Raw genomic sequence first — 26,480 nt, 5'->3', positions numbered from 1 at the left:
CCTGGTTTGAATAACTTCTTTGGTAAATGTGTTGCTGAAACCTATGTTAGAGCTAAAAATATACTAATTATACTTGTATGTAATAAAATCTGGTGATAGAACAAAAACATTCATTCTACTAAGAAATTGTAATAAATTATACTGTTGGATTTAAGAAAGTAAAAGTCTTGACTTGGTCAGTGGTGTAGGGGCTTCAAAACTAAGGACAAATAGGTGTATATGTACAGAGGCTACGATATGGCTGCTATGAGGTGCCTGGCAAGATGACATCATTGAATATTTTAATGGGTGGTGTCAACCTATATCTCCTCTCTACATACCCTATAAACAAAGTTGTGGTGAATTAACCTAAGGTCTCATGTACACGAACATATTTTTTTTCTGTTTCCATTCCGTTTTTTTACAGGTCCGTATGCGGAACCATTCACTTCAATGGGGCATGAAAAAAATGGAAATGACACAGTTTGCATTCCGTGTCAGTATGCCCATTTCCCAAAAAAAATTGAAAATAGAACATGTTCTATTCTAGTCCATTTTGCGGAAAGGACAGGCATTGTTAGGGCTCATGCACACGGCTGTTGCCTGGCCGTTCCATGCATTGGGGACAGCAAATTGCTGTCCCCAATGCACGGGCAACATACGCGCTGTTTACACAGACGGATGCAGACCTATTCAAATTGAATGAGTCTGTGATCCGTCCACACCGCAAAAAAATAGAATGTGTTCTCCATAGTCTTTCCATGGGGTTCCGTGCATCCGGATTGCGGACCCATTCAAGTGTTTGTGGGCCGCAATATGGGCCCTTCTGGCACACCTATCGTGTGCATGAGCCCTTAGACTGGATCTACGCAAAAAATGGAAGCAACATGGATGTCACACGGATGTCATCCTTTTTTTTTTTTTGTAGATCCGTGTTTTGCGGACCATAAAATACATGTGGTTGTGTGCATGGGCGCTAAGGATTATGAAAAGAAAAGGAAGCAAAAAGCATTACATCCTCCTTACCCAGGTGGTTAGAGGTATGCTCAAGTCAACAAGCACCAGGAGGGGGTTTCCTTTTAATCTTTACCATGGGGACCTCTTTCTTGTTTAAATGTCTCTGAACAGAGCCATCGTATACAAATCCACATACAAAGTAATAATAATAAGTGATCAGTGATTGTTAGTATGATGGATGTATTTTCTAATGTAATGCCACTACAGTATGTATAATAATAAATACGGATCAGCGTGCTGTCTGTTGACATGTAATTGTCTCACCTTTTGATGCCAAGCTGCTGCTAGGCTCATATTTCTCAATTAGCAGCTGGACTTGTCCCTGCTTCAGAGGTGGATACAGAATTTCATTTAGCCTTGGATCCCGCTGCTTGGAGTTAATGAATTCTGTCATCTGGTCAACAGTGAGGTATGGTTTACTTTTTGTGCCACTGAAAAACAGCAACATGACTGTATATAACTGACAATATAATATAGTAAGGTAGGAAAATAATTGTCATAATAGACACTAATGAGGGCAGAGACTAAACGCTATAAAAGAGGAGGTGCAACACAATAGCCCAACTTCCAATTAGACAAGTGTGATATGTGAATTTCCTTGGAGAAATTCAAAAATATTATACTATAATTATAACAATATAATAAAATCATAATTCAATTACGTAAACTAAATTGTCATTTTCGTGTCCTGGCCAAATGTCCTTATTACAAAGGTTCTAAATAAAGAGAAACCAGTGAATTTTCAGAAGTTATACAACTTTCTAAAATATATCATGGTTCCGTTCCGTAAAAGGGTTTTCCAAGACTTTAATATTGATGACCTATCCTCAGGATAGGTCATCAGTAGAGATGAAGAATTTCTAAAAAATTCGATTCGGCCTGTTCGCAGAATTTTCTGAAAAAAATTTGCTTCGATCTGAATATATTTGCAACAAGTCGCAACAAAAAACTGCTATTTCCAGGCTGCAGAGAGCCTTTATAGTGGTGTAGAACACTGTGCCTTGCAGTAACACACATAGGGAGTCTGCTGTGGTAGTGAAACAATACTGTGAGTCAGTATGACATGCAGATGACAGGCGTTGCTATTAGAATCACTGCAAACTTCACTTATTTGGGCAGTTACGGGGCCAAAACTGACCAAATAACTCAAGTATGAACTCAGCCTTACAGGTCCATGTTAGTGTCAAGAAGAAGCGCACTCCTTTTACACCGTCGTCAGCTGATTCCACGTAGATGTCAACAGTATCTGTTTTATTAAATGCTTATACAAGTAGAGCCCCCCGACAGAGTGGAGAGGGTGTCAGCAGTAAGTTTGTGTTGATGTCACTGATTATTTTGCCCTTCCTCTGATCCGTCAGAATAATAACCTCCAAAAAACAGATCCTGTGTGTGGAGCACCTGCCTTTACTCGGTCAGCATTTGCTCAATAATCCAATGAGTATTGGTAATGCCCAAAAAAAAACAGGAGTGGATCCAAAACAGAGATGACACGTGAATGGAATATTTGCATGTCTTCTGTGTTTTGTACCCACTCCTGCTTTTGGCTACCAAATCATAAGCCAATTCTGATGGGAACATACAGGCCTTACAGCTGCTACATAGACAGGATCCGTTGTGTGTCTCATTTTACCTTCCTTCTGACAGATCAGAAGAAGTGTCAAATAAATGGTGATTTCAAGAAGTCCAAACAAGGACAATAGCGACCCCGTCATAGAGTGGGGAGGGTGGTAACATGGGACTAATGGAGCTCTTATTTATGTCTCCCAGCAACAAAAAGCAACTTCTGTCTCATGTGTTTTTGTAATGTAACTTTATAGGGAAATGTAGCTGTGTAACTAATCACAGAACAGTCCTCTGCACACATGGCTCTGAATGGATGGAGGCCAGGTGGACCCATGATTTCTGTGTAAATTACTTTCTTCTGAATCTACATGATGGGACACTTACAAACTTAAACCTTTCATGCCATACTTCAAATAGGTTCTGTCTTTCTAAAGGTGGCTATACATTTAGAGGTATATTTTATTGTATTGCAAAATTCAGTGGGCCATACAAAACTATACATTTAGAGTGTCGCTGACTAATCCTGCTGATTTCGGCAGAACCAGCCAACCATCCAAAGTGTATGGGGGGCCTACCTTGTCTCCTACCGACAGAAGATGTCTGGCAAGTAAGATTAACATACAACATACCCCATCCTTTGTTCTCAGCTGGGATAAGCTGCTGGCAGATCTGTTTGGCCATGGCTAGCTCCTTGCACTCTCGCAAAGTGTGTATGGGAGGTTTGGGAGACATAGAATGAACATTCGTGAACAGATACTGGAAGCATAAGGCTAGGTTAAAGAGGCTTTAGAGTACGTAAATATTGATGGCCTATTCTCAAGATCCACAAGTGTGTCCACCCATCAGCTATTTTACGAAGCCACCAGAAAGTATACAGTGGATGGAAGGCTCCATCCACTATGTTGTTTCCGGTCCTGGCATACTGCAGCACAGCTCCTATTCACTCGAATGGGAGCTGAGCTGCAGTGCCCTGGTATGGCCACTACACCATGGACAGAACCTTGTGCTTCCAGCTCCATCCTCTGTACACGTTCCTAAACCGAATGTTGATCAGCGGGGTGTCGGGCCCCCACAGATCTGATATTGATCATCTATCTTAAAGGGGTTGTCTCACTTCAGTAAATGGCATTTATTATGTTAAGGAAGTTAATACAAGCCACTTACTAATGTATTGTGATTGTCCACATTGCTTGCTTTGCTGGCTGGATTCACTTTTCCATCACATTATACATTGCTCATACCCAGGGGTTACAACGACGCTGCATCCCATCAGTGGTGGCTGTGCTTGCACAGTATGGGAAAAAGCACCGGCCTATGAACGCTCCCACAGTCCTGGCCAGCAGAGAGGCCGGCGCTTTTTCCTATTATGTACAAGCACGACCACCGCTGATGGATTGCAGGGAAACCATTGAAACGAGCAGTGTATAATGTGATGGAGAAATGGATCCAGCCAGCAAAGGAGGCAATATGGACAGTCACAATACATTAGTATGTGCCGTGTATTAACGGACACAACCCCTTTAAGGATAGGCCATCAATATCTGAATACTAGAAAACACCTTTAAGACATCCTCACATACAAATGCTACACAAAGAAAAGAGTTACTTACATCTCTGAGAAAATGTTGTCTATCTCAGGTCGGGGACACAGGTTATTTAAGAAGACTCTGTACAATTCTGGTGTAAAGTCATCTTGAGGGATGGAATCACTCTGTGGAATAAAAAACAGATTTAGAATAAGAATGTATGCTTTGCTCACAATCCACAATAACATAATTAAAATCCAAATGACAAATGCAATGACAGAAAGCTATGTAATAAGAACTTGGCGTAAAATAAACTAAAAAAATTCTACTATAATTATAACAATATAATGAAATCATAATTGTTATTTTTGTGTCCTGGCCAAATGTCCTTATTACAAAGGTTCTAAATAAAGATAAATCTGTGAATTATGAGAAGTTATGCAACTTTCTAAAATTCATCATGGTTCCGTTCTTTAAAAAGGTTTTCCAAGACTTTAATACTGAGGACCTATCCCCAGGATAGCAAATGAAGAGAGGTAGCGGCAGCATCTCCAATGAATCCTTTATTGGACGGACTTTACAGAAAGTGTGCCATAAAATCAAGCAGCAACGTTTCGGCTGTATCCCAGCCTTTGTCAAGGCTTGGTTTTATGGCACACTTTCTGTAAGGTCCATCCAATAAAGGATTCACTGGAGATGCTGCTGCTACCTCTCTTCATTTGCTATACGGTCGACTGCTGAGGATCTGCGGCCGTGGCTCGGCTGTTGCATTACCGGTGTGGCCATATATGTCCGTGGGTGCTGCTCTACAAATACTTTTGTCTACGATCCTCAGGATAGGTCATAAGTATCTGATCGGTGGGGGTCTGACAGCTAGGGCCTCCTGCCCAACAGCTGTTTAAGAAGGCAGCGGCACTCCTGTGAGAGCAGCGGCCTTCTCGCAGCTTACCGCCCATTGTATAGAGACTGTGCATGGTATCTCGCTCAACCTCAAAGAGTGAATCTCACTCTGAACCATCTGTCCTATCCGGCATTACATAGACAACTATTAAATTGAATGTGAACTGTGGTAATGTATAATTCCCATGTGGTGGCGCTGCAGAGAAATGTAATACCTACTGCCAGGTTTCCCTACAGATAGCTGATCGGTGAGGGTCCCAGCAAGGGGACTTTTTGTGATCATATTATTATTATTAAGGGAACCTTGTCTAAAGCAGAAAACTCCTTTAAGAAGGAAGATATACACTGTATATAAACTCCATGCTGTACATGGCAGAGCTTTCAGATGATGAAAATGTTAATATTAATAGTTATTGTTTGTGTTATAATTTTTTTAATGTTCGTAAAGAAACCGCCTGGGATCCAGCATCTGCCGCTAGCACTGCATGAAGAAGCAATCAAGCAGATAACCTAAACTATGTCTGATCTCTGGTGGCTTTCCCTGTACACTGCACTGTGTAGGGGAGCAAAAGTTGAACTGAATAAATTACTTTATACTGTTTTTTAATGTTATAAACATTCACTGGGATTATCATTTCCAATCTGTTGTCTTTTATGATCTATAATAACACAAAATGTTATCATTTCCACAGTTAATGGGAATCTATCACCATGGTCTTAGACTATTATCTGCAGTAATACATGAGTAGCACTGCAGATAAGGAGTCCAGATCGCTATTCTTTTGTTTCCTACTGCCCCCCGTTCTCAAAGCTGCAGTGAAATACACAGTCCGGACTGCTGTGCTGCTCTAACATAATGGAGAGGGCTCCTGTGCGCATGCACAGTAGTCCTGACAATGTATTTATACTTAGCTCTGAGTGCTGACAGTGGGGGAACGAGGGGCAGTAGGAAAATCTAAAATAGCAATCTGGACTCCTTATCTGCAGTACTACTCATGTGTTACTGTAGATAATAGTCCAAACTCAGGTTGACAGATTCCCTTTAAAAGGGTATTTCATTCCCACTTGGAATATTTGTCACGTGAAAGGGCTAGACACGGCAAGCTGTAATGATATGACTGTAGTTTAACAGTCCGTGAGGGCCAACCTGCTCACATGAGACCTGAACAAATGTGACATAAGACACGAACAGGAGGAGTGAAGGGATAGTACAGCATTCTAACAGTAAGCATTAGAGATGAGCAAAGTTTTGGAAAATTTGATTTGGCGGCTTAGCAGAATTTTACATAAAAATTTACTTTGTGGTCGAATTACTTCGACCATTTTTTGTAAGTAGTGGGTGCAATGACAGGGAGCTGCGATAGCGCAGCTCCCCATCATTTTACCCTTCAGATGCCCCGTTCATACATGATCGCGGCATCTCAGAGTAATACCGTAATATGGTGTAAAATTAACAGAATTTTTTTTTTAAATCATACTTACTGCCTCCATTTGCTCCCGATGGGCCAGCCACCACCATCTTGCTTGAAGATCTTGCACAAAATATCATCACCACGCATGGGATTTTGGCCGAGATCTTCAATCAAGATGGCGGCAGCCTTCCCGTCGCAAGCAAATGGAGGAGGAAAGTATGATTTTTATTTTTTTTCTACACTAAGGTTAAATCGATTCGCTACAACGCAGCACAAGGAAATTTGGCTTTGCAGCAAATCTTAGTTGGATTCGATTAGCTCATCTCTAGTAAGCATATTAAGAATTTTATTATTTCAGCATTGCCTCAAGAAATGTTTTAAAATATCTTTTGTCTATGTTTTCTATAATAAAGGTGTCTTCCCAGCTGGGACATTTATAACATATTCTGTAGACTAGATGCTGGTCTCACCTCTAGGATCCTCTCCTATGTCTAGAACGTTGGCCCCATTGCACTCACACTGAAACAGCTATTTTCTGAAGTGCTATTGAAGTTAATGGAGAAAGCTGCGCATGTGCAGTCACCTCTATATTCCTGACAATGGGACTCTGTTCTTGAGACAGAAGTGGGTCCTAGAAGTGGGAAACGCACTTATCAGGCATTTATTTCATATCTTGTGGATATGCATAATGTCTCTGAAGGGGTTACTCACTTTAAATAATGCAAAATTCATTTCTGAGAAATATTAAAGTGGTTTTCTGAGAGTTTTTTAAATGATGACCTATCCTCTGGATAGGTCATCGGTACCTGATTGGTGAGGGTCCAACACCCGGGACCCCCATTGATTAGCTGTTTGAGAAGGCCATTACACTGCTGCCTGCTCAAACAGCTGATCGATGGGGGTCCCATGTGTCAGACCCCCATCGATCAGATATGACCTATCCCCTGGATAGGTCATCAGTAAAAAACTCTTGAAAAACTCCTTTAAGTTATGTCCCAAAAACACTAAATATATTTTACCATGCGTGATACGAAACTCTAGTCTCTGCTTTACTTTTCAGTTCTCAAAAAATAAGATGGTAACAATTAAAAATTAATTACATAGATGCTGCGTGCCATATGTAATCCCATATGGTAATGCCAATTCACTACGTGAGAAAAAAAAGAACAAGCTGGTATTTTTCCTGTTCATACATTTTAAATATAACCACTTAAAGAGAAAAGTTAAGGTAGATGTATGAGATCAAAAGAGAGATAAGACAGTTCTTCACATTCATAAGACAATATTGCAATGAGCATTAACTTACTCTACAAAAGCACCTGTCGATTCAGGTGACTCTACAGGATATGCTGTTATGTGTGTACATTAGGAATAACACTATATCTGGCCATGATATGACTAATTGTCAGCTGCTATGATGTCTCCCAAAGACTGCGCAGAAAAATAGAGGATATCTTACTCCCCTCTCTCTCTGTGGCACACCCTCTTTAGCAGCAGCAGCACTAAGGATACCATACAGCAGTACTAAGCAATGTGTCTCTCTGCCTCTGTCTCCCTATAGCAGCTCCCTCTTCTTCCTCCACATTCCATTCACCATAGGCTTATATCCATAAAATAGATTACAAAGTTTTGTATCTTTCCTTGTACTTTAGATTTCTATAAACAAAAACATGAAACATTCACTCTATAGTGTATCTATTGTTTCACAAATAGGCCGAAAAGTTTGTGTTGATTTATCTTAAAACACATTTTTGTATGCTCCATTTTTATGTTAAAATCTTTATTTACATAAAGTTAAAAGGTTTGGATTAGAAAAACATGATTTGTTTCTCTTCCAAAAACAGTACCCCACCTCCTAAAAGGTTGTATGTGATAATTAGAGATGAGCGAAATCAAATCCCACGAAGTGGAATTCGATCCGATTTTCAGGATAAATTTGATTCGCCTAAAAGCCAAATTTCCTTGTGCTTCGTGTCAGCGAATTGATTTAACCTGAAATAGTATAAAAAACAAAAAAATTCAAACTTACCTCCTCCATTTGTTCGTGACGGGCCGCAACCCATCTTGCTTGAAGATCTCGGCCGAAATCCTGTGATGTGCAATATTACATCATCATGTTGGCCGGCGTGATGACATCATACGTCACATCATACGAGATCTTCAAGCAAGATGGCAGCAGCCGGCCCGTCGCGAGCAAATGGAGGCAGTAAGTTTGATTTAATTTTTTTATTGTTAATTTTACAGTCAAATTCCGCGATCATGTATGAACGCGGCATCTGAGGGGTATGATGATGGGGGCAGATCCCTGTCATTGCACCCGCTACTTAAAAAAATGCGCTTTGTGACAAAAAAAATTGTGAAATTTGGCGATTCAGTCGAATCAAACTTTTAAGAGATTCGCTCATCTCTAGTGATAATGGAGGTTCACTCAAAGTGTTGCTGAGTGGCAATACCCCACACAATCTGTTGACAGGTGTGACACTGTTTCTGGAAAATATAGGCAAGTTTTTCTAGCCCAAGCCTTAGAGATGAAATTCACCTTGTGACGAAGCTCATTTCTTTGGACGCAATGATGGGGAACGGCGATTATGCCACCCCCGTCATTGAACCCTTCAGATGCCGCGTTCATTGCTGATCGTGGCATTTGAGATGACTATTGAGGGCTGTCAGGGGCTAATCTGTTAAAAAAAAAAAATTATATTAATCTTATCCATTTGATCTTGACGAGTCCGCTGCAGCCACCTTGATTAAAGATCCAGTGCAAAATCTCACGCGATGCATGATGACGTCATCGTGATGAGCAGCATAGTGATGTCATGTCACTGCACACGAGATTTCACACAGGACTTTTCACACGTCAGTGGATGAGGCGAGTATGAATTTTCTTTTAATGCCATTTCAGAGAAAATTGATGTGTTACCACGAAGCACAAGGAAATTCTACTGTGCGGGGAATTAAATTTTCCCTTAAACACTACCAAGCTTTTTAACTGTAAGGAAAGCAGGAGATTTTAAAGAATAATGGAGCTCAGGCTTATATAAATTCTGTATAACCCCTTAAAAGGCAATTCTGTCTGCTTACAGCCACCACTAGGGAGCTTGCCGAAGACAACTTTCAAGGCTCTCAGTATTACTTCTTTTGTAGTAAAGTTCCCATCTTGGCGGCTGCAAACAGACAGAATTTTAGCATTGAATTTTGTGGCTGTGTATATTAAGCAGAGGATCTGGAGCTGTGTTAAAAAAAGCTCTCACCCATATATTGATATAGCAATAATTAGCATAGAAATGGTTGAGATCTGTAATGTAATATTATATGGAAAGCCATAATGTAGTTCAGGGTTTGGACTACACTGTGGATAAGGCGTTGGGCCATAATATGGAAATGAAAAAGGGATCACATAACTCCAAATGCAAGTGCTGGGATTCCTTTTTTTTATATGCATATGGACAGTTATACACACAAAAAGGTAATTTTCATTGGACATTACTTATTGTCATGCTATGAAATATTAACTCTAAAGTCATCACCTGTTTTCATATACCCATTATAAATCCAAAGTGAAAAAAAGGCCTAAAATTCTAAAAACTGAAAAACTTCACCCAAAACAAATGTAATCTTTCAATATGCACCTGAAACTTTCCAAAGGATCTGAGTTATTAAATTCAAATAACTAGTAGTGAAATATTATAGCTTTAGAAGGTCAAAAGCTCTCAGTCAGAATACTTTATTAAAATTCTAAGTGGAGTCACTAAGTAACAGATGGATGGCGGGTTCAGACCTACATTACTATGGTAAGACCTGAAACAGCTGTGCTAGGCTTCACATTATAAAATAAGAATAGGAGGGAAAAAGTAAAAAAGACAAAAAAATATTCTCTAAATTCTTAGATTACTATAATCTACCATACTCTACAGCTAAAAGGACTGCACATGGCTCTTCACCTGATGTCACCCTCAAGTTTTAAGTTTCTGAACTTCGCACAAGTGGTTTTGGGACCACAAGAAGCCTGGAGAAGACAAGTTAGAGTAAGATCAGCCCTGAACCGAGGCTTTTCTATATATAATTATTTAACTCTACTTTCTGTCTCCAGCCTCGCTTGATTTTCTCAATCAGACCATTCCCTTCAACTAGAGAAGGTGCTAGTGTTGATCGAGCATGCTCAGCCGAACTCCAGTTCGGCTCGAGCATCTCGATGCTTGACACATGGTGGTATTCGGACGAATACCGCATGTGCTCGAGCGCAATTGTAACACCCCAGAGTTGTGTTACTAGGAGCCTTTATACTGTCATCTGATGTAATTTATATTATGTCCTCCACAAATGTTCATATAAATCCATGGTAAATGCAATTGTTCATGTAATTTGCCTGGTTACCAGTAGGTGGCAGCAACTCATTGGCAGGTACAGTTTAGTGTTTAGTGAATCTGAGCTGGAATGGATTATTCCAGCTTAGCTCTCCCTCTGTAGAGAGAGTGGGATGGTCCCACGTACTGCAGCATGGGTAGAGAAGGAAGTTAGAATGAGTACCTGAGCACCTTCATCTCTGCTGGATGAGAAAAGCAGAAACTACAGACAACCTCCAGAGTTCCAGGAAAAAATCATCCCCTGAGATCCCGTGAGATAAGTCCAGTCCTAGGAGAAGCTATTTCCTCCTCAGCCAGTCTGTCCCCACACAGCAGAGGTACAGATAAGTGCAGAAGCTAACCCTGCCACAATTACAGAGCTACCAAGCAGACATTTTATCCTGCAAGCTCCACATTTAAAGCAGAAGTACTCATTCCTGCCAATCATTGCCAAAACCTGCTGGGACCAAGAGGCCAAAGCTGTATACTGACTGCTTGGATAAAAGTTATTTCAATTAAATAAACGTTTGAACTTCATCTAAAGATCTGGACATCATTTTTTCTGCAAAATTCCTCTATTACTCCTATTATCACTACACTCAAATTTATTGCAAGTGAGCCAGGAGTCCAGCCGTACCCAGGTAGGAGACACCGTGACACAACTAACATTAAGCTATAGAGACATTATAGGCCATTACAACACTCTGGCATTCCTAATCTGGGACGTGCGTTATAACACCTTGGAAGGGCCCTGGGATAGTACCCTGCGCATGCTGCAATTGGCGACATGACAAATACAGGATATATTACCCACTTGACTCGGACACTGCATTAAAGTGGCGTCAGCGTACCCGTTCCTGGTCACTGCACAATGCTCGAGTCTCCTCCCCGCATGTTTCTTGGCTGCTACGCAGCCAATAAACGTGCAGGTAAGTGCTGCCATCACTGTAATGCCAGTAGCCATGTTGGCTACTGGCATTACAGTGATTGGCTGGCAGGAACGCGTCATTGAGTGCTATATAGCACCCAATGACGCGTGTTCGGCTCAGTCTTAGTTGGGGAGAGCTGTGCTGAGGAAGAACAGACAGTGTAGGGAGTGATATAGGAATATTTTTATTAGAAAAACGTTTCAGAGACCCCAAAGTCCTTTTAAGGACTATTGTGTGTAGCAGCAGCATTATATATTTTTGGCGCAACCTGCGCTAAATAGCGTGCAATACTTAGGTCGCTGCAGACAGCTCCTGTGTAAAGTGTGCGCATCCCATCCCATCTGTGACATCCAGTGTACTTTTTCTGCTGCGGAAAGTGACAATACCAGCGCCACATCTGCAGTGTAATGTGTGCGCTGAAAAAATTTATCTGTGACATACAGTGTAATTTTTCAATAGACGGTGTCCGCTTCTGACAGTGACATTACCAGTCCCACATCTCCAGTGTAACGTGTGCGCATAAAAATTGTATCTGTGACATACAGTGTACTTTTTCCGTAGACACTGCGGACAGTGACATTACTGGTGGTACCTCTCCTGTATAACGTTTCCTCATCCAAAAAACCTGTGACATCCCCTGTAATTATTTATTAGCCGCTGGTGACAGCATTGAAATTATCTGCAGGATATCTCCTGTGTGACGTTTCCAAATCCCAAATACCTTTTTAAATTTGTTTGCGCATACACTTGGAAGAAGCGCACTTTGCGAAACGTATGTCGGGCTTTCAGCTCTCACCAAACTGGTTGGTATTTATTATTACAGGTATTTTGCCACTTGTATTTATGCTCATGGTGTGGTTGGTTGTTGGCTGTGTTGGGTGTCGGCCATGCCACCACATATACCCTGCTATACCCAGTTTTTTACACAGTTAAATTGCTGTTCAGATTGAGCTGCAGAGGAAACGACTGTCGCGTCACAGTAGCAGCATGTCACATGTTGCAGTGCAACACCATAGACTATCATTATAAAAATTGTCGCGCGACATTGGTGCGACATCAATGTTGCGCGACACATGTAGCAGTGTAGTTGTGCCCTATGTGTCATGTGACTTATTGTCGCACGACGCATGTCGTTGTGTAGCCCTAATCTAAAGCTGACCTACAGTGAAGAAAAATGGCTGGGTTGTTATGGAAACCTTGAGTAAAACTGTGTATGTGGAGACTAAGGGCCTGCAAGCTTCTATTGGCTGATAAGGGTCATGTGACCGTGTGTATGACAGTTGGGATATGAAGAGAAAGACTTGCAGGCTTGTATTGGCTAATGCAAGTAATTTTTGGGGAATATCTCAGGAATTATACATCCTAGAGAGCTGAGACCCACAAGTTTTTTTTCCAGGTAGCAAGGGATGTGTTACCTATATAAGTGGACAAAGCAATGATAAGCACCACATCAAAGCTAATTCATGGACTCAATCCTTTCTCATACTTAAAGAATGAATATTTAAATGATATATACTGACCCGAATTGTCTATATATCTACATACATATATATGTTTCAGAAGTGTGGCGGACGTCAGAAGCAATTAACTCACACCACAGGCAGTAAAGTCTAAAGTCGTATGAGTGAATCACCTTTACTGACTCAGTCCAAGCATGGCCTCATGACCTTCAACCATCTGTAGTAATTCCATGCTTCATTCTCTCAGAGATAATTTCCAGCAAAGTTGCTTTTCCTGGAGCAGGATTCTGTCTTGGCCTACTTGGCATTAGCACACACTAGACACGTCCTCTCCCTTGCTTGTTCAGCAGCAGACTGTCCACTTACCAGGGAAAATGGATCCAGCCGAAACCTGGCAACTAATGCTAAGAAAACTGGCTTCTATCTCGTGGGGTTTTTGTCTTTCTTTCTAATTATGTAACTGTTTCGTACCTATGCATATCCTTTTTCAGTTACGTAGCAGTATCATAGATCATAGTCAATATCACAGTGAACAATTTAACCACTAATGATCCATAACATTTATCCTTTAGCAATGAACCCTAGCAATATTAATGACTGGGTTATCCAGTCATTAATATTGATGAGCTATCCTTAGGATCTGACACTGTCAACTCCTGCCAATCATCTGGGCCTCTTCTTGGGCCATGTGGCATCACCGTACATTGATCACATGGCCTAGTGGTTAGCCCCATTGAAGTGAATGGGGCTGAGCTGCAATACCAAGCACATAGCTGTACAATGTATGATGCTGTGCTTGGAGAGCTGATGGGAGTGGACTGCACTCACCAGCTGATCGGCGAGGGAGCCAGGACTCACTCCCTTGCCATTGTGATCTATAGTATTTGAGGATAGGTCATCTTTATCCTTTCCTGGATAACCACTTTAACCCTTTAGCAGGAAACCAGCGGGTAACAGCATTTATTTTCTCAATAATCTCTAGGTTAAGCGTTCCTTTAAGCCAGTGTTTCTCAAATAGTGGGGCGTCATCCACAGATCCCCCCATAACAGTGTCCGTCATACACAGATCCCCCCATAACAGTGTCCGTCATCCACAGATCCCCCTATAACAGTGTCCGTCATCCACAGATCCCCCATAACAGTGTCCGTCAGTCACAGATCCCCCATAACAGTGTCCGTCACCCACAGATCCCCCCCATAACAGTGTCCGTCATCCACAGATCCCCCCATAACAGTATCCGTCATCCACAGATCCCCCCATAACAGTGTCCGTCAACCACAGATCCCCCCATAACAGTGTCCGTCATCCACAGATCCCCCCATAACAGTGTCCGTCAACCACAGATCCCCCCCATAACAGTGTCCGTCATCCACAGATCCCCCCATAACATTGTCCGTCATCCACAGATCCCCCCATAACAGTGTCCGTCATCCACAGATCCCCCCATAACAGTGTCCGTCATCCACAGATCCCCCCATAACAGTGTCCGTCATCCACAGATCCCCAGTAATAGTGCCACCCACAGACCACCATTAGTTCCAAACCCATCAAAAGCACACCTTTTGGTTAAAAATATATTTGTTGTAAATTGATCCACATTTCTTTCTTTTTTTATTCTCTTATACGTTAATAAGGATAAAGTGTTATGCAGAGGTGTACTTATTAATAATAACAATTTTATAGACAAATGATACTATTTACAGTCGCGTGGGGGGGCGCAAAATGTTTTTTTCTTCCTAGGGGGGGCATGACAGAAAATAATTGAGAAGCACTGCTTTAAGCTAATGCTCCCTGGGTAAGTATGGAAAATATTCCTCACCCATCCCTTTCAGTGCCACCTATTTGTATCTACATTTTAGACAATGTCTTACAGGGAAACCACCTATTGCTGTCCTTTCCTTCATTATGTAGTTTTTTTACTCTTCTTGCAATTTTAATTGTTCATGTCATACAAAGAAAATCCTTGCTTTTTTTTATCATTTCCAAATGCTTTATTCAACTAGATCCACTCTATTAAACCAGGCATACACCCTCGTGAGGCTGATCCTTCTGATTAAAATGATACCTTTCTTGTGAAATTCGGTTGTAGCCTTCTTAAGACAAAATATTTTTATACTTTATGAAAATTAGGGTTTCAATGTGTTGAGGGGCATGGTCAACACTGGAAAGCTAAGGAACTGGGGTGCACCAAGGGGTTAGGCCCCACCCCTTGGGGCACTTAAGTCCTCATTTCCATAAAGAATAAAAGTGTTCTTTCTCAGGAGCGCCACAACCAATCATCTTTACAAGACAGGTATTATTTTACTTGACAGGACAGAAGGGCTCCTGGTTTAATAGGTTTGATGCTGCTGACAGGTGCTCTTTAAATGTTTCTGGAATTTCTAACTACAGGAGATATATTAGATGGGGTGGGGTATACTGTCAGTTTTTCTCCTGCCTGAAGTTGCTGAAAACAAGGAAAAGAAGTTTGCAAATGTAGATAAGGCAGACATTTGGTTCAGTTTCCCTTTAAACATATCAGGGATAGTAACAATGATTTGGGGAATTATCTCATTATATGGTTTATATCATCTTATGCAGACAAACTCACTTGAAAGCTATTATTGGCACAGCTGAATCTGAAGACAGAGTTTCTTTTACTGTTCTAGCAATTTCCATTCCCAGACAGAACCTCATAGTAGCAGTGGGAGCCCGGTAATACGTTATATTGTTTACACATTCATAAGTAAGGGGCTGCATTAACACCGGGAACATTTATGCAATTATCAAAGCAGAAATCATTAAGAATGTTTTATCTTTACATTTCGCTTTATTCTTCTACTAACTTCCTTCTCACCAACGAACACATATATCGCGTCCGGCGCCTGCCGCTCAGATACTTACTCTGCCAGATGGAAGATTACAAGACTCTAATGCAGTTTCCACTCGTTTTCTGTCTGCGGAGAATATACGGTATATGCTAGAAAGAATAAAGGAAAAGGAAAAATAATGAAGTCTTTATGTATTGATTCATTGGAACGAAAATCCATCTGAAAATGAATTAGTTTTATCCCGCCCTAATACGATTCCACAGTTTTGTAGGTTTGAAACTAGAACAGAATCAACAATGCATTTCTAGGATACATTAGCAGAGTGTGATCTGCATAATACCCTAAAATGAGAGCTCTCTCTCTCTCTTTCTCTCTGTGATAGTCTCTCGGTCGATATTCCTACATTATCAGTATAATTTCATTTGACCTACTAAAAATCCGAAGCTTGCCATGATCTGATTTGCCTGAGACAATTTTCACTTTTCCTTTCATCTTTGTTCTTTGCCTGTTAAGCATATCCTTTGCTGGTAAATTCCCAAATGATATTAAAAAATAGATCTACATAATTAATTATTTTAATTTTGGAGCTCTTTGGACTGTTCAAGCAGTTATCTCTATTTTTGATGTTTTCATTTAAAATATATTTCAATTTTAAAGCAGTTTAAGTAGTGCTCTACCAGTAAAAATGTGTCTGCATTTGAATAAGTAGCTTAATAAAAAAATATGCTTCTACTGAAAAAAATCATATTCACCCACTCCTTGACAATATAGTCCTGCGTCCTGTCACCATTTTGCAATCTTCCCGTCCCCTGTTTACTTCTGGCTGGGGTACAGACAGGATCATGTGCACTACTGCAGTCAATGACTGGCCTCAGCGGTGATAGGTCCCCAAGCAGTGAAGTGACCAAAACCCAACCTTGTGGCACATGACAGCTTTATGAACGTCTGGTCACCTCTCTGCAGCAAACAGGAGATACAGGAACCCAGTTTTTTCTGTAAAACTGATGGGTCTGCACTTTGTTAGTGAATCTTCTCAACATTGCATGGTTTTAGGTCAAATTCTAGTTGTCTCTCTGCAACATGGTCCATCCATGTAACATCCATAGATTTGTTATTGCGGGGCTCTTAAACAGGACCTGTCACCAGATATCTGTTTTACTAAATAATTTAATTCGCAATGCAATACCGATATTGGACATTTTGTGACCTAGCGATATGCCCCCATTGTCTGAGATGAGAAAACCCCTTTAATGTCTCCTCATGTACTCCATTCATACAGAGATTCAGAAGATCATATTAAACTGTATTTAGGATTATAATTTCTGACAGGTAGAGCAGAGAGGAGGATGAGGCAGCTCTTTAGCTCAGTGTTGTGAAGTAACTTGTCCTGGTGTGTGATTAGGACAGGTTTTGTGTGTAGTAATAGGACGGCGACCATTTTATTTACTCTGATGATTGCTCTCTATACAAAACAAGCCATTATAACTAATGAAAGGCATTTGGGAATATATTTATAATAATGTAATGTTTAAGTATTTTCAGTCATTTATTTTTTTAATTCTTGGAGAACCCCTTTAAGGAGGAAATAAACAATTAGTATCTGCTCATTTCTTACAGTGATGTTCACTTCAGTAAAGAATAAATTCAGTGTTCAGAAAAGATTGACTTTTTCTGCATTTGCATACTGTAAGTCTACACAATTGAAACCAAAATATAAAAATATTAGTACAGGCAGAGTTCTATTGGCATACCATAGGCCAAAAGGATTTTTGAGAAAGATCGGCCTCTGACATGATAGTGCGACCTAGCCAGCGGTGAAGATCCCCATCAAAATTTTGCAGCACATTTAGCTGTAAATGTATATTAGTTATCAGATACTGCGTGTGTATCCTATGTTTTTTCAATGTAGGAGAAAATGGACATGCCTTTTGAGCAGCCAAGTTTTGTGTTCACCTTAACCCAGACAAACATCTTCACACTTCCGCTCCATCAAGATAGAGAAAAAAAAGCAGTTGCAGCCACCGTGGTCTCCTTACATGGTGGCTCAGTGGTAAGCACTGGTGTCTTGCAGTGCTGGGACCAAGGACAGCATCTACATGCAGTTTGTATGTTCACCCAAGTTTGAGTGGGTTTCCTCCCACACACCAAAGACATAATGATAGGGAACCTAGATTGTGAGCGCCATTGGGGGACAGTGAGTAATGATAATGTCTGTAAAGCGCTGCGGAATATGTCAGTGCTATATAAGTGAGGAAAATATTACTTGGGGACTGAGGAGGTTAGTTAACATTTACATAGAAACAGAGAGCATAAGCTGATAGAACCACAAGCATGGGGGACATGTCACCACTGCAGCCAGAACCCAGCAGCAAGGATCAGGTACATATTATTGGCTGCAGGGTCTACCTGAGAGGCCACCAGGGGTGGACAGCCCTATTAAGGCATAGTACTGATTTATAGAAAAAATACATCATAAAAGAAGAAACAACTTACTTTTTAACAGGAATTTTCCCTTCTTGATTGGCTTGAAGCTTCAGCTTGGTGTATCTGTAAAGAATGAAAAAGATATTTCCATTATTTTTGCTGTGATAAAGGTATTGAACTCGCTTTTTGATATAAAAAGTAAGTCATAAATCGTAAAAGTAAATCACAAATTCTCTTGCAATGTTTTCGACTTTAGTATGTTGAATGGTAGATGGATAGGTAGGGCCGAGACATACTGAGAAGAAAACCTGAAACATACCTGTAATCATGTAATCTTATAACTTCACAGCTCAACTGCATTGATTTGCAGAAAGCATACAAGAAATGTAAATGTCGCACTCGGCTCTCTTACAATTATATGGCCCCTTCCAGATGTCTTTATTATATAGTTTTCACACTGGATGGTTTCTGGGACAGATTTAGCAGCAGCTTCCTAAAATTTAATACCATCTTTCACAACACTGGATAAGATTTTAGCGCATTCTGTTTTAGTTCAGACAATGGTAGATTTCTGTGCATCATCTGCAACATCTCGATAAGTTATGATTATAAGTAGGCCAGTCCCAAACTTCCAATTTCCTATTCTATTCTTTAAGATATAGACTTATGGTTAAATGTGTTTGATCATTTTCTTGATCCATAGCACAATTACTGTGTAGCCGAGCTTCAGCTTCACCTTATGGATGGATGACTGGTATTCTGGTTGGGTAGAATTCATGGGTTCTTTAGTAATGACAAACCCACATCCTAAGGGCTTATGCACATGGTACAGCCCCAATGCGAAGTCTGCAGCCTCTATCAGGCTCCGTATTTTCTACAGGAGAATACCTTGGCACCAGGGGCATAACTACCATAGTGGCAGACCATGCAACTGCTATGAGGCCCAGGGCAAGAGGGGGCCCAGTTGGGATCATCCCCTCTTCTACTGGGGGTGAAAACTTGGTCAGGACTCTACCCTCTAAAGCAGTGGTTCTCAACCTTTCTAAAGCCGTGACCCCTTAATACAGTTCCTCATGTTGTGGTGACCCCCAACCATTAAATTTTTTTCCTCGCTACGTCATAACTAATTTTGCTACTGTTATGAATTGTAATGTAAATATCTGATATGCAGGATGTATGCCAGTCTATTACAAGGTGTTAGGTAGTTCTGTAATTGGAGCTGTGTTGTGGGGGATCTGTGGAGGGCGCTGTGTTGTGGGGGATCTGTGGAGGGCGCTGTGTTGTGGGGGATCTGTGAAGGACGCTGTTATATGGGGATCTGTGGAGGACGCTGTTATATGGGGGATCTGTGGAGGACGCTGTTATGGGGGATCTGTGGAGGACGCAGTTATGGGGGATCTGTGGAGGACGCAGTTATGGGGGATCTGTGGAGGACGCAGTTATGGGGGATCTGTGGAGGACGCTGTTATGGGGGATCTGTGGAGGACGCTGTTATGGGGGATCTGTGGAGGACACTTATGGGGGACCTGTGGATGGCACTGTTATGGGCTGGATCTGTGGAGTACGCTGTTATAGGGGATGTGTGCTATGACACATAGGGCCATAAGGGGGGCCAGCATAAGACATATAGCATCTTATGCTGGTCCCCCTCATGGCCCTATGTGTCCCCTCATGTGTCCTAAACTGCGCACATAACTGTCTTTGCGTGTAAAGTATGTTACTCCTGTGTGAAACAATCTCTCTCCTAGTGAGATTTCCCTACTAACTGTCGCACTGCTAATGACGTGAGGAGGCGTTCCTGAGTTTTGACGATCTGTGCATGCGCAAACCGACAGTTTATGGAAAATCTCAGCGGAGTTCAGCTTTACACCGGGACACTGCGCATGCGCAGGAGAGCCTTAGTAGGGAAATATTACGGCCCAGTGCGCAAGCACGGCTAACTCCGGCTGGCGCATGCGCAGTGTCCCGGTGTGAATCTGAACTCCGCTGAGATTTTCCATAAACTGTCGGTTTGCGCATGTGCAGATCGTCAAAACTCAGGAACGCCTCCTCACGTCATTAGCAGTGCGACGGGAAGTCAGGAGGTAGGGAAATCTCACGAAGTAGGGTAATGTAACGCTACAATCGTGCAGCCCTAATAGGAAGCCTCAGGCGACCCCCCGGAAAGGGCAGATCGACCCCCAAAGGGGTCGCGACCCCTAGGTTGAGAACCGCTGCTCTAAAGGAACAACTTTTAGCAAAGTGGAAAGGTGGAAGGCAGTGGAAAAAATGGCCCAAGGGCCATTGAAAGGTATTTAGGCAGAAACCCTTCTGTCCTGACTGGGGGGCATGGTTTGATTCTTGCTATGGGGCCCTTCTCTATGTACGCCACTGCTTGGCACATACAAGTCTGATCGAGTATGAGACATTTTTCTATGTACATACTGTATCTAAAGTGAACAGCAATAATGGGTCCAAAACACAGCTATGTACATGAGCATTACTGAACAAGTAAACTATCCAGATCATTAGTAGCACAATTTTAGAAAAAGCAAGGTACTGTAGACAGCGACAACTTTATTAATGGCCAATGAACCACTCGAGAGCTGCCTCCATCTTTTCTATACCCGGGATCATTGGCACACTATCAGCACCATGTTTGAAGACTGTCAAATGATATATTTGCTTTTTGGTGGTTTAGAAATGAAGCAGGTGCTTTTGCAAACATACAGCAAGCAGTAATGTTCCTATCACCTTCTTTTCTTGCCATGTTTCCTGTTGTAGTCATTAGAGATGAGCAAAGTTTTCCAAAATTTGACTCAGTCAATTTGCCAAAGTTCTTCAAGAAATTTGATTTGTTCTGAATTAATTCATAATGAATCACGATAAATATGGTATACCAAGGCCACTCTGCCTAATCATAGACATCGCACTTGGTGGTCCAATCTCACTGTGATGGCTTGGAACTTAAACTGCAGGGACAGTGCAGGGAGAGGGTATCGCTGTGTGCACTACGTTCTAGTGCACCCACGTTCATAGGTTATCCGTTCTGTAGGTACTGTGCTATCAGTATTACAGGCAGTTGTAATTTATCGCCGTCTACATCACTGTGCAGGGGACACTAAGATTGATATCTAATCGCTTCTGTTAGCTGTGGAATTACTGTGTGTCAATAAAAGCGTAAGGTCTAATTTAGTGATGAGCGGCATAGGCAATAATATTTCATGAATTTTTCGCATAATCACAATTAATTTGCGAATTCTAGAATTTGCGATCTACAGTCATTATCTTTACGATTGTGCAAATCGGCACTAATGATGCGCATATTTTTGGCGCAATACATGCAACCTCACATTTTATCAGGTCTGAGTAGATATTACTGATTGGTGCACTAAGTATTGTTGTGACATCACAGCACTATGTCTGTAGCATGTATGTATGGACAGCAGAGAAACAGTAATTCCTATCACACTACCTAACACCCTGCACTAGAACCTATCAGCTACACTATATCACTATCTAACCTACACTGACTATCTCCCACTAACGATCTGTATTATATATATGAGCTTACTAACTATCTAATGTAATTGGATAAGGAATAGGATCCAGATGAAAGCACAGAGCACAGCAATGTCACTGCTCTCTCTCTCTCTCTCTCTCTCTCTCTCTCAGAACTGCAAAAAAACTGCAGAAAATGGCTGCTGGGGAGTTTTTTTATATATAGTAAAGGGGTAGACAACTTTCCTATTGGTTGCTAGGGATGTTGCTAAGCTCTGACAAAGATATTGCAGCCTTCTCATTGGCCCACAAGCAAAACGGGAGGTTACTAATGAAAGAAAAATCTTGAATATTCGCGATTACGAATACATAGCACTATATTCTACATCTTTGCAAATTCTCAAAGTGCCGATATTCATGAAAAAAAATTCTGATTAGAATATCGCGATCAACACTAGTCTAGTTTATCGCCATGGACTTAACCATGCAATGCCCCAAGATTCAAGTAGTGGCCCCATAACAGAGTGGGGACGGTGGTGGCTGCTGTAGTAGTGGCCCCATGACAGATTGGGGAGGGGGAGCAGCAGCAGTGGCAGTAGGGCTGTGTTAACATCACTGCTTATGTTTCTGTTCTTCTGATCCATCAGAAAAACATAAAAAAAAAAAATCCTGTATTTTGAGCATCTATAAAGCCTCTTTCAGACGGTCAGTATTTTGTCAGGGTTTTGCATCACTATTTGATCAGTAATTGTAAGCCAGGAACAGGAGTGGGTCCAAAACAGAGATCAAATGCAATGGAATTATTTGCATCTCATCTGTGTTTTAGACTCACTCCTGCTTTTAGCTTACACATTTTGATCAAACACTGATGCAAAACACTGACCAAACACTGACTAAAATAAAGTATTAGCTACGATGAATTTGGGTCGAGTTGGTGGAGTGATTTGTGTGGTTCATTCCGATAACTGACACTCCTCCGATATGGCAATAATCCAGCTGCCATGTTTGATCCATCCAGCAAGTTAGGCCCACCTGGTTTTAATCCAAATACATGTTGAAATCAAAATACCATTAGGTACATAGTATGGAGGGATTCTGGACCTTATGGAGGGATCCACATGGGCTAAAATTTCATTGCACTGCACAATGATGCAAAATTTGCTTAAAATTTTTTATGGCTGTCAGAGTGATGCAGAATAAAATTTCCATTACAGAACGTGGTAGTTAAGAATGACGAATTTGGGTCCAGTTGGTGGAGCAATTTGTCTGGTAAAACGACTGTAGTTACGACCATAAACAATTGCAATAACAACAAAGACTAATTCTTTCAGTTTAATTTCTCTCAAAGTATGTATTAGCTACAATAAATTTGGGTCAAATTAATGAAGCAATTTGTCTGGTTCATTCCGATAACCAACGACACTCCTCCCTTATGGCAATAATTTTGCTGCCATATTTGATCTATCCAGCAAGTTCCACCGATCTGGTTTTAACCCTAATACATGTTGAAAGCAAACCTGAACTGGCTGAAATTTCATTGCACTGCACAGTGATGTAGAATTTGTTTAAAATTTGTTGTCTGGTAATAACATTGTAGTTCAGACCATAAACGATTACAATAAACATGCAGACTAATTTTTTTGGCTATAAGAATGTATTAGCTACAATGAATTTGGGTCGAGTTTGGGGAGTGATATGTGTGGTTCATTCTGATAACCGATAACGACATATGGCAATAATCCAGATGCCGGGTTTGATCCATCCAGCAAGTTCAGCTCATCTGGTTTTAACCCTAATACAAGGAGTTATTAGACCTAAGGCGTTCCTCGCCCAACCTCCCGGAGGTCCAAGTGGCGTTCAGCACTAACAGTTTTGTAATGCCTTTACATGTCTGGGACAGCACACGCACTGCACTGGGATCACAGTGTGTCTATTTTTTGCCAACAGGTGCCGGTTACCCGCTCAATATCGTTTGTCATAGGGATCGGAGATTGTAGTACTGGAGCAGTAAAAAGCGAATTTATTCTCTAAAAGACTAATGTTTTCACTAAAACAATAATTTTTTTTAAAAAAACAATGATCAACTTGTAGGCAATTCTGCTGTGCAAAGAATCAATTTACTTGCACTGACCACAGGGTGTTAAGTAAGACCGTTTGTAACACTAAATGACAGTAACTGGGTAACAAAAGCGGCTAAATATCAATGTCGACACGCCACAAACAGAATGAGACAGACGTATCACCCCACTTTGTAAATCAGGGCTTAATAGAATTGCTTATCTATTAATCAATGTGTCTATCTATAAGAGAACAAACTAAGTTTAATTGTGCAGCAAGTGAACTAGATAAATGCGCCTATATATTAGACTGCCTGTTGACGCTGAGTCTGACGCACAGTAATTCTATCTATATCAGAACAGATTAACTATAAATGATGTAGCAGATTAATTAGATAAACCCACCTATATATTAGACTGTCTGTTGACAATCACTCTGATAAACAGTAAGTCTATGTGTAACAGAACAGATTAATTATAAATGATGCAGCAGATGAACTAGATAAACACACCTGTATATTAGACCGTCTGTTGACAATGAGTCTGATGTACAGTAATTCTACATATAACAGAACAAAGTAAGAAGGAATGGGACAGCAGGTCAACAAGATGCACAGGGCGATTACACTAAGCCTGCACTGTCCCTGCAGTTTCCCTATGCTCTCCCTACAGTGTCTAACAACTCTCCCTACAACTTACTTACACTGTTCCTGCACTGTCCCTATCCAACATTCTACAATTAAAAACTTGCTAAAACACTCTCCCTATCACTTGCCATGTCTTTTCCTATGCTAAGTTAACAGTGAAATGGTGATGACCACTCAGGGTGAGTCTTTTATAGGGCTGTGAAATCACAGGGGATGGCTATCTGCTGATTGGCTGGCTGGGATTGATTAGCATTATGGGTCATATCACATTCCTGAGCTTCTTACTTACAATTTGTATAGCCGCCATGTTAGGAAATAAATGATTTGTTACCACGAAGCCTGAGGAAATTCGGATTCATTGCAAATAAAATTTTTACTGAAACTCGGATCTAAGTCAATTAGTTTCACTTTAATTCGCTCAACGCTAGCAGTAATGAAAAGTGATGAGTGGCAGGGGTCATATTCGAATTTGCGATATTTCGCGAATATTTTGTAGAATATTCGTTGAATATTCGCAAATTCGAATATTCGTTATATTCTACAAATGCTTTACTCAAAAAATCGGCAAAGTAATGATCGCGTAATATGTAAATATTACGCAATCAATATAGGTGTGGGTCAAAAACGAATATATAGCACTATAGAATTTTGTGCTATATATTCATTTTTTAAAATAGTTGTCTTTTTTTTCCATCTGAAGTCATGATTCCTCCCTGCTTAAATAACTTAAGCATGACTTCAGATGGAAAAAAAAGACGAATATTCAAAAAAACTAATATATTCAATATCGTGCTATATTTTCGTTTTTTTAGAATACTCGTAATATTCTAAAACAAGAATATATAGCAATATAGCGAATATTCTTGATTGTGGAAACAAAAACTAATGTAGAGCAATTTAGCTAATATAGTGTTATAATCTTTTTTTTTATAATTTTTTTCCAATGTGAACTTCAGATGAGAAAAAAATGACAACTATTAGACAAAGAAGAGTATAGCACTATATTAGCTAAATTGCTCTATATTATTTTATTTAGAATATTCGCTATATTGCTATATATTCTTGTTTTAGAATATTACGAATATTCTAAAAAACAAATATATTCGATATATTGCTATATATTTGTTTTTTAGAATATTCGTAATTTTTCCAATCTGCAGTCATGATTCCTCCCTGCTTAAGTTGCTCGTGGGCTAATGACTCATTGTCCCACAAGCAAGAAGCAGGGAGGAATCATGTTTTTAGTAGTGATGAGCGGCAGGGGCAATATTAGAATTTGTGATATTTCGCAAATATTTGGGCGAATATTCGCCATATATTTGCGAATTCGTTATCTCCAGTCATTATTTTCTTGATTGTGGAAAACGGCAATTTAAAAATTTGTGATAAAAATTTGCATTACGAAAAATTCGCAATCAACACTACTCCTAAAGCCAAAGATATTGCAGCCTTCTCAATGGCCCACAAGCTAGAAGCAGGATCATGTGTACCGATTTAAAAAAATAAAAAATCGATATTCGTAATTACGAATATATATCACTATATTCTAAATATTCGCGAATTCTCAAAGTGCAATTATTATTCGCAATAAAAATTTGCAATTTGAATATTTGTGATCAACACTAGTAATGAACACTGGCTTTAGTTGGGACTAAGGAGGCCTTCAGTTTTGTGAAGTTCCTCTGAGAATTTTTTTAAATTCCTAGATAAGTTATTACCAAGCCATTACAATAATAAACACGGCAATCCACTCCTATGCAAAATTATATGTGCATACCTTTCTCTCTCATTGTGGATGATGATTGTAGGTACCCCTCATGATAGGGTTCACTGGATAATATGGTTTAGATCCAACAACGTACATTACATATCAAATTATGGGACAGTAAATGAAGTTCTAGATCAAAAATGATTTTATTTGTTCTCTAAGAT

At 40.4% G+C, this 26,480-nt stretch overlaps 1 protein-coding gene across 1 annotated transcript in view; it reads right to left on the bottom strand.

Annotated features, from left to right (window-relative positions):
- The window catches only part of PLCB1 (phospholipase C beta 1), an 882,984-nt gene that overhangs the window by 385,929 nt on the left and 470,575 nt on the right, over positions 1-26,480 (bottom strand). Inside the window, exons 6-9 of the mRNA XM_044292378.1 lie at positions 18,434-18,487; positions 16,014-16,089; positions 4,170-4,270; positions 1,261-1,427 (exon numbers count right to left, since the gene is read on the bottom strand). Of these exons, the coding sequence (XP_044148313.1) occupies positions 1,261-1,427; positions 4,170-4,270; positions 16,014-16,089; positions 18,434-18,487 (398 nt within the window). The remainder of the gene's footprint in view (positions 1-1,260; positions 1,428-4,169; positions 4,271-16,013; positions 16,090-18,433; positions 18,488-26,480) is intronic.

The sequence above is a fragment of the Bufo gargarizans genome, chromosome 4 (genome assembly GCF_014858855.1).
Source record: "Bufo gargarizans isolate SCDJY-AF-19 chromosome 4, ASM1485885v1, whole genome shotgun sequence".
Taxonomy (NCBI): Eukaryota; Metazoa; Chordata; class Amphibia; order Anura; family Bufonidae; genus Bufo; species Bufo gargarizans.
This window is presented reverse-complemented; position numbering and strand designations above follow the sequence as displayed.